The sequence below is a fragment of the Carassius auratus genome, unplaced genomic scaffold, assembly GCF_003368295.1.
Source record: "Carassius auratus strain Wakin unplaced genomic scaffold, ASM336829v1 scaf_tig00025066, whole genome shotgun sequence".
NCBI classification, from domain to species: domain Eukaryota; kingdom Metazoa; phylum Chordata; class Actinopteri; order Cypriniformes; family Cyprinidae; genus Carassius; species Carassius auratus.
The window spans coordinates 12501-22500 of NW_020525392.1; the positions used below are offsets into that span (position 1 = coordinate 12501).

At 32.3% G+C, this 10000-nt stretch overlaps 1 protein-coding gene across 1 annotated transcript in view; it reads left to right on the plus strand.

Moving 5' to 3' along the window:
* Nucleotides 1-10000, plus strand: part of LOC113078271 (CLIP-associating protein 1-like) — a 23064-nt gene that overhangs the window by 9249 nt on the left and 3815 nt on the right. The window contains exons 9-17 of the mRNA XM_026250601.1: nucleotides 58-153; nucleotides 1495-1641; nucleotides 2650-2768; nucleotides 4345-4449; nucleotides 6503-6650; nucleotides 7553-7763; nucleotides 7846-7902; nucleotides 8831-9021; nucleotides 9105-9233. Of these exons, the coding sequence (XP_026106386.1) occupies nucleotides 58-153; nucleotides 1495-1641; nucleotides 2650-2768; nucleotides 4345-4449; nucleotides 6503-6650; nucleotides 7553-7763; nucleotides 7846-7902; nucleotides 8831-9021; nucleotides 9105-9233 (1203 nt within the window). The remainder of the gene's footprint in view (nucleotides 1-57; nucleotides 154-1494; nucleotides 1642-2649; nucleotides 2769-4344; nucleotides 4450-6502; nucleotides 6651-7552; nucleotides 7764-7845; nucleotides 7903-8830; nucleotides 9022-9104; nucleotides 9234-10000) is intronic.

The following is a 10000-nucleotide window of genomic DNA, read 5'->3' on the forward strand; positions in this document are numbered from 1 at the left end:
TGTCTGTGAGCCTCCGGCTGAAGCTGGGTTTGTCAAATGAGCTGTGGTGTGTCTCAGACGCTTCATCTCTGGCTGAATGAGGAGGCGTCGGGCAGGAGCTCCACGGTGGCCTCACTGCCGGGGGAAAGTAACCTGGAGGAGAGATGTAAGCAGGTAGTGACCCCTGACTTTGACCTCCTGCCTGCGGAGGTCACGCCGAGCTTGTCTAACACTGCTGCTGTCTGGAGGGTTTCGGTCGGATGTGTGATGATGTTTCAGCATGGCAGCTGATAACCGGCTTTCCTCTTTTCTGAACCGCTAACACCTTTATCTGAAGCACTTGAATGACCTTTGACCTTCTGCAGTGCAAATTATGTGTTTATTTTCGCATGAATGAAAACAGGGATGTGAGGGACAGACGTTTAGTCCATTCATGAATCAAAACCTAAGTAGTTACTTGAAAAAAGACTCAACAAAAATATCTAAGCTTTTAACTGTAAAGGAGATATATATATATATATATAAAAGAAACATAAATTAATTAATTAACGAATTACTCAAATTAAATTGGAGAAATTATTATTATTATTTTTTTTGCTTGACATCGATAAAAATAAATTAAACCCAAAAAGTATTGCTTTTAAAGCACAGAAACTAATGACATAAAAAAACAAAAAACAGAAAAGACATAAAAAATTACTAATATTTTAACTGGAAATCAATAAAAACAGATTAAACATAAATTATATTACTTAAAAAAACAAAAAATAAATACGACATAACTAAAATTAAACTGGAAATAAATAAAAAATAAAATGAACCCAAATAGTTCTATTTAAAAAAACTGTTAAATATTACAATTAGAATTATTAAAAGTGACACTGAAAAAAATAAAATAAAACCTCAATAGTGCTATTTACAAACTAAGAAATTGCATAATTATTTTACGAAAAAATTAATTGGATATTAATCAAAATAACTTAAACATAAATATTATTTAAAAAACTAAAACTAATCAAAACTACATGCCATAAAATAAGTAACATTTTAAATGCAAATAAAAAAAGAAATTAATCCCAGATAGTACTATTTTAAAGTAGTATTATTTAAGAAACAAAAATCATATAACTAAACATAAAACTGCTGATAAATTAAAGACAACCAATAAAACTCGTTTTATATATTAATAGATCTATTCCAGTATATAAGTAATACTATAATAACACTGATGACACCAGAAATAAAACTTGAAGAATAAAAAAGATTGGTGTGACCTATGACCTTACAATCTAAACATCTGTCCCTCACCGTCTTCATGAGTTCAGATTCAACATGACGTCTTCTCACTATTGGTCCAATGGGATGCGTGACAATCTCGTGTTATTGTAAGATTTTGAAATGCATTTATTTGGACCTAATCAGGGACATTGTGATACGTTTCGAGTCATTTTCTCTTCTTGTTGTCTCATATTGCTGGCATCTCATGTGTTTTTTGTGCTGGTTGTGTGTTTCCAGGCTGCTCAGATGGTTCTGATCGCCCTGTTTGAGCTGAACACCCCAGAGTTCACCATGCTGTTAGGAGCTCTGCCCAAAACCTTCCAGGACGGAGCCACTAAACTCCTGCACAGCCATCTGAAGAACAGCAGTAACGCTGCTGCAGTGGTACACGCGCTGATCTCACTCTCCGTCATGCAAACCATGCAATTTATACCTTTCTAATTTCTAATTAGCCATTTAAAAGGCCTCCTATGAATGTCTGTATGCATTAAATTTACCTCCCTCCATCCCACTGCATCTCATGTTTTTAAATTAAAAAGTACTATTTTTGATTTGCTTTCAGTACTAAACTATAAATACATAAATGATGCTGTTTTGTTGCAACTTAATTATATATGGTTCATAAACATTGATTTAAACATTATGCACTTTTTTCAAAGATAGTAATGTTATCTTATGCTTTGAAAAAACATGCATTAGTAATATTTTGCTCGATGCGCCCTCTTGAGGCCTCAGGAGAGAAGCCAAAATCTTTTTTTCCCTCAACGAAATTATGCCTTTTAAAATCAAATATATTATTTGAAAAGAGATTACTAATGCACGTTTATTCAAAGCACAAATATATTTGAAATAAAAAGTGTTTAAAATAATGTTTCTAAACCATATGTAATTAATTAAGTTGCTTAAACAGTTTGAAAAAAAAAAAAACAGCATCATGCATGTATGTATAGATCAATACAAAGGACCAAAAAACTGTCTCGAGACATGTTTTTTAAAAGTTGAACTTAGAGTACATTAATTTTACATGGCTTTACATGGTTCTTGTGTGCAAGATGCGAATGCAACGCTGATAGACGCTGATGATCCCTCTAGAAAATGTGATAAATATGCTTTCCTTGTGATCTTTTCCACAATATTTTTGAGTGTACAACATAGCAGCACTGCATTCATTGGGTTCAACTGGATAGGCTAAAAAAGCATTATATGCAACAGCACCTAAATCGTCATTGCATCTTATGTGCCACTTATAAGGCAACCTCACGCACATCTAAAATTCAAATGTAACGTTTTTTGCATTCAATGTGCGAAATTTGATTTTTTTTTTGACAGCCCTACTCTGTCACTGAATGTTACGTTGTGCTGCTCTCTCACTCGTCTCTGTTGTTTGTTCAGTCTCATGCGTCTCCCAGCGGCAGCATCAGTGTGGGACGCACCCCTCCACGACACCCAGTGACCCGCAGCAGCCCGCTGACCTCACCCACTAACGGCTCACACGGGGGTCTGTCACCCAGGTACCTCACCTTAAAACAACCGTCTGTGGAACTGTGGGACAAGATCAGGAATACATGGAATCTGAGACTGCAGAAATTAGCATATTAATAATAAATAAATAATATTGTAAATAATGTATTCTTTTAAATATTAATATTACTATTTGTATTTAAATTATTATTATTAACGATTAAATAATAATACATATTTTATATGGAGAATATTATATTTGCAGCTACTTTTCAGTGTTATTTATATATTTATTAATATTTTTAGTAGTTTTATGTGTATTTTATAATTGTAGATAGTTAATTGTACTGTTTTTGTCATTTTTATAATTTGTAAAAAATGTTTATGTAGCATTAGATTTATTAGTTTTAGTTTATTTATTTCAGATATTTTAAACTAAATGTAAAAAGTAAAAAAGTAAAAGAGAATGAAATAAAATAAGAAAAAGTAGGTAACTTCTAATTTATTTAAAGCAACACATTTTTTTATGGTTTTAATTTTAGTTAACAGTAATAACCCTGCTACACATAACCTAAAATATGTATTCAATATGTTTTACAAATATTTTAATAAAATAATTTAAACATCAGTTATAATTTTTTTAAATATGTATTATTCTATATTAGGAGTATTATATTCTCGGCTAAATTGATCACATTTAATCATGTTTAATTTAGTGTAATTGGTACGGTACGGAAAATGCAGATTTCTTGTGGTCCTGGTCGTAATTCGAATCATAGGCTTTCTAATTGTTTTTTGCTCCAAAAGACAAACATTTGCTCTAGTGATTCTGTCCTCATCAGTTACCCATCTTTGAACATATTTTTACATGCTTTAGTTTATTAACCAAAATGAATGAACAGTCATGTTTCACTCATTTTCAAACTCTCTAAAGGAAAATGCTATTTAGATTTGTTTTAAGGATGTTTTTCGTTTCTGCATGAACTAACAAACAGCTTCTGCACTAAATTCACATGAAATTACATTAAATCCATGTTATATTACTAATATTGCTCTGTTTTGGCATTTCAAAGGGTGTTGCATCTTATGTTGCAGATTTTAAATGTCTCAGTTTTTGTTGTGACGTAATGAACATTTTTTAGTTTTGACCAGCTATGATAAGCGATAATTTGTCAGTCCTTTTGCCACTTTTTTGTAATTAAAGGAAAATGTAATGTTGTTCCTAATACAGTAAATTTAGTTAACTGTAATTTCTTCGACATACCATACTGTTGTATTTTTTATATATATTTTGAAGATTTTTTTTTTGAAGATTATCTTTTTCATTTTATTTAAGGTTAAGTTTTACTAATTTTTTGTGTTTTCATTAGTTAAATATTAGTTGGCGGAGTTTCCCAGCACTACGAATAAAAACAGAAGCATCTCTTTGTGCTCACAGCTGGTTTGTACCAAAACACACTTAAACTTGCAAGGCGTGATGTATTGTTTGATGGCGTCGTGTTTGGTCAGGATATGATAGTTTTAGAACTAGCGTCTTTCACTGTTTCCTCTTTCTTCCACTCTACCTCCTCTTTGTTTTCTACACTTCCCTGCTCCCTCTTCATCCTCCTCTTCCTCTCGGTTCAGTCGTTTGTGGGGCTGGAGCTCAAAGCCTTCTTCTAACCTCCCTCCTCCCCACCCCGGCCCAGCCACCCCCCCTCTCCGGGCCTATCGGAGGGCGTATTCGCCCAGGTAACAAACTTCGGCCCTGGCGTCAGGATGCTTAGACATAAGAGCAGGAATCTCCTGCACAGTTATTGATTATTCATTGGTAGTCTAATAAATCAAAGTCAATGCATGACATTTAATGGAATGTTTTGGGTTTAAATGGACCCGGAATGTTCCTTTTAAGGCAAAACACTACAGACAAACCCAGTGATCTTTTTCATGCACTGATCAATTTAGCTATTTTGCTTCCATAACATCTTATTTCAAACTAGAGGGGAAAAAGCATCCAAAATACACATTTAAAAGGGTATTTCACCCAAAAATGAAAATGATCAATTCTCACCCAGAGAGCTCTTCGATTTCATCAAAATACATCTCTTTTAAAAGTTTTTTTCTCCACTTCAGCTGCACTTAAATACACCAGATTTTACAGTTTAACTCATTTCTATATTTTGAAGGTTTGTACTGAGGGGATTGTTCATATGTCATTCACCTGAGTTTATTATTGCATTTTTATGTATTTTCGTCTGTAGATTTAAATTAAAATACATCTCTTTTAAAAGTTTTTTCTCCACTTCAGCTGCACTTAAATACACCAGATTTTACAGTTTAATTCATATCTATATTCTGAAGGTTTTTACTGAGGGGTTTGTCCATATGTCATTCACCTGAATTTATAATTGCATTTTTATGTATTTGCGTCTGTAAATTTAAATTACAATACATCTCTATAAAAGTTTTTTCTCCACTTCAGCTGCACTTAAATACACCAGATTTTACAGTTTAATTCATATCTATATTTTGAAGGTTTTTACTGAGGGGTTTGTTCATAAGTCATTCACCTGAATTTATAATTGCAATTTTATGTATTTTCGTCTGTAGATTTAAATGACAATACATCTCTATAAAAGTTTTTTCTCCACTTCAGCTTAACTTAAATACATCAGATTTTACAGTTTAATTCATATCTATATTCTGAAGGTTTTTACTGAGGGGTTTGTTCATATGTCATTCACCTGAGTTTATTATTGCATTTTTATGTATTTTTGTTTGTAGATTTGAATTACAATACATCTCTATAAAACTTTTTTTTTTCTCCACTTCATCTTAACTTAAATACACCAGATTTTACAGTTTAATTCATATCTATATTCTGAAGGTTTTTACTGAGGGGCTTGTTCATATATCATTCGGACTTATTTCTAGAACATTTTCTTCCTAAAAACAGGGCGAAAGTGCATATTTTTTTAAGTCTGTGAGCTTGTTTCTCCACTTCAACAGCACTTACAAACACCAAACTTTACAGTTTTATTCCTGTCTGTATTATGAAGATTCTTCTGAGGTGTTTGTTAATTTATAATTCACCTGGTTTCATACAACATATTTTTCATAAAAACGCAGTATTTTCTTATTTATGTTTGTTGACAGTATTTTCTAATTTATGGAGTGATAAAAAGAGAAATCCAAAACCTCCTCTGTAAAAATAAAATATTTAATATGTCAGTAAAATCAACCAAAATGTATAACCTGGCTTTATCCAAAATTCTGATTAATTTTCTGGAAATATATGCAAATAAGTACACATTTAATTAGATAATGCCTTACCTGCATATTTAAACATAACATTTAAAGAAAACTTGTAAAACGCAAAATCTGTCTTTTTGTGCTGTATATTTTTATACTGTTCACCTGTAGTGTCTTGCCTTGAAAGTTTTTTTTAAATCCTAGAAATTTTAGCAAATGTGCAAACCTTATATTTTGGTCAAACTGCACTCTCTTTATATTTGTTTCAGCGTGAGAATCCATGTCTTACATTTTCATCACTTTTGTGATGTCTTTCTGTCTCTCATCCATCTGATTTATTTTGTTCCAACCACTTTTTGCTTTTTGGCAAATGCAAAGGTTTGTCGAGTGTTAATCTGTCTGTATGAAATGTTTAAGATGTGTCACTTTGACTTTGCAGCTGAGCAGTTGATGCATTTATCATAACTGTGTGTCATCTGTCCACCTTGTGTTGTATGTTAAAGTCAGTGCATATGGCTTCACTCTGTGTGTGTGTGTGTGTGTGTGCATGCAGTATGTTGGAGTACGACTCCGAGAACATGAACTCTGAGGAAATCTTGAGCTCATTGAGAGGTGTAACCGAAGCCATCCAGAGCTTCAGTTTCCACAGTAAGGAAGACATACTCGAGCCCATCAAACATGACGGCAAGAGGGAAGATACAGTGAGTACTTCACCTGCAAGACTTTCTTCAGGATGTTGCTTCAGTGTGACAGTGGTTGAACCAAAAATAATAAAAAAATAAGGTCTGCATGATTTTTTTTAAGCTGCAAAGCTTTTCATATTTTCATCTGAAATAGAAGATTGAGGCTTCAAAATGCTAAATGTTTAGCGATTTATAGCATATGATCAACAATAATTCCAGCAACTTTCAAAAAGTAAACAATCTGACCATTTAAAAAATAGTAACTATATTAAATGTACACAAAGATTAATATCTTCAGATACATTTAATATAATTGCTTTTTGCAAATGGCCAGGTAGTTTACATTTTAAACATTAAATGCATTAAGATTAATCAAAAGTGACAGTGAAGGCATTGATAGTGTTAGGAAGTTAGAAAGATTTTTATTTCAAATAAATGGTGTTCTTTTGAACTTTCTATTTATCAAAGAATCCTGAAAAATAAAATGTATCATAATTTCCACAAAACTATTGTGCGGCACAAAAGTTTTCAACGTTTATAATAATCAGAAATGTTTCTTGAGCAGTAAATCATCATATAAAAATGATTTCTGAAGATCATGTGACACTGAAGACTGGAGTAATGATGCTGAAAATTCAGCTTTGATCACAGAAATAAATTATATTTTACCGTATATTCACATAAAAAACAGCTGTTTTAAATTAAAATAATTTTTTACATTTTTACTGTATTTTTGATCAATTCATGCTGCCTTGTTTACGTCTTTCTGCCCTCAAACTGATTAATCTTAAAGTGTACAGAACAATAAATAACCAGAATGGATATGAATTTTGTTGCAATAGAGTGCTTTACTTATTCTGATTAATAGATGTTATAGTCAGTAACAAGGTTGAAGCTAAATAAGCAGGTTTCTCTTTCAGACCGGTGTGGATCCTCGTTTGTCTGCTGGTGTGATGGAAGGAGGCCGGACGGCGCTGGACAACAAGACGTCATTATTAAACACACCATCTTCTCGATCGATCAGTGGCCCTTGGGCTCGCGATTACAACCCATACAACTACAGCGACTCCATCAGCGCCTACGAGAAAGGAGCTCTCGCTGTGTTTGACGACGTGGAGCACATCCCAGACGGTAAATGAGCAAACACACCAACGGAGGAATCACTTCATGATGTTCACAGAAACAGGTCAGCGTCTTTGGGTTTCTCTTTCAGGTCGTCCACAGGACTGCGCAGAAAACAAAATCCTGCATCCGAAAGGTTATTCTGCAGGTATGAGGAGGTTTGAAACCGTTTGAAAAGATCAAAAGTCAGCTTTTGTAAATAAACATCTCCATAGATAAGTGTTATTTTAGCATCACTGAGACATTATTATAGAGTTTGTTAATATTTTGAATTAAATTTTCTTTTTATATTATCTGTTTTAATTTACTTATAGGTTAATTTTTAGTGATTTTGTTGTGTTTTGTATTTTATACAAAATATTATTATTATTTAGGTTTTATTTATAATTTTTTTGTTTGCATTTTAGTTTTAGTTTAATATTATATTTATTCTGTTGTGTTGTTTTTATTAACTTTTTTAATATTATATTTAAATGTATTTATTTATTTTAGTTATTATTTTCTGTTTTAATTTTAGTTTAGTTTAGTATTTTCGTCATGTTATTTTATTACATTTAAATTTGTTCATTTAGCAGATGCTTTTTTCTAAAGCGACTTAAAATTAAGATATAGTTTTTTTTATTCGTTTTGTGTTTTAAATATTACTATTTTGGTTTAATTCATTTTTATGTATTCGTTTACATTTTAGATAAATTCTTTGTTGTTTTTTTATGCCTATACAGTATTTATTATTTATTATTTGTTTAGTGCCAGTTTTTTTATTATATATATATATATATATATATATATATATATATATATATATGTAATTTTTTTTTTTTTTTTTTTAGTTTAGTGTTAGGTTGAAAAACCCTGCCACAGATAATGTATGTACATTTCAAAACAGTTCGGGCTCAGTTTTTACAGGTTAACTTTTTAAGGACTGGTTAAAATATGAGGCTGCTGAAAAGTCACTGAATATTAAAAGCCTTTTCTGAGTTCTGTGATTGCATTATGCTTCAGTGGTTCAAACGGATGTGATTCAGTGCATAAAAGTTCAGATTGTATGTTTAATGCCGCTGACTGTGATTGGTCAGGACCCGGGCCGCACCTGGAGATGATTGGTGATCTGCTGAAGGAGCTGTCCAATCACAGCGAGCGTGTGGAGGAGAGGCGGGCCGCTCTGCTAGAGCTGCTGAAGGTCACGCGTGACGACAGTCTGGTCGTGTGGGAAGAGCATTTCAAAACCATGCTGCTGCTGCTGCTGGAGACGCTGGGAGACAGAGACGTGAGAGAAACACTCATATACTGTATGCACAACAATTACAAACAGCACAGATGCAGCTAAAGAAGGGTTGTGTCCGTCCGCAGCACACCATCCGAGCGCTGGCTCTGCGCGTCCTGAAGGAGATCATGCGCAGTCAGCCGACGCGCTTCAAGAACTACGCAGAACTCACCATCATGAAAACCCTGGAGGCCCATAAAGACTGTCACAAAGAGGTGAACCGGACTCTCTCTCTCTCTCTCTCTCTCTCTAATACAGCTCTCCTCCACCACAGGCTTCAGGACGAGACAAAGCAAGCATTAAAATGAGCTGAAACTACTTTAATTCTCCCCCTCAACAACTATTAACTCTAAAGAACTAGGTTTCCCATACATGAAATATGACGAAGCCTATTAGAGTTAACAAACTAAATAAAAAATATAATTTGAAAAATATGTTTGTGTTAAATTGACACATTACTAATAAACTAAAACTAAAAACAACATTTGAAAAAAAAGGAATTGAAAAATGAACAAGTCTGTAATAGTACATAAATGATACAAAACAATCTTTAAATCCTTCTGTTCACCAAGCCTGCATTTTTTTATCCAGAATACAGCGAAATTATTAATATTGTGAAATTATTTTTACTATTTAAAACAACTGTTTTCTATTTAAATAGATGTAATTTATTTTTATTAAATCTTCAGTGTCACATGATCTTCAGAAATAATTAAAATATACTAATTTTCTGTTTAAATATAACATTTCTGATTATTATTATTATCAATATTTAAAACAGTACATTTTTATTTTCAGGATTATTTGATGGATAGAAAGATCCAAAAAGCTTGAATTCAGTATATTTAAATCATTATATATTTATATATATTATAGTTAAACTGAATCAAAATTAGAAAACTTGACTTAGTTTTGCTGAAATAAAATAATATTTATATTTTATTATATTATATTAAACGTTTGGCTTTTTAACTATTTTAGT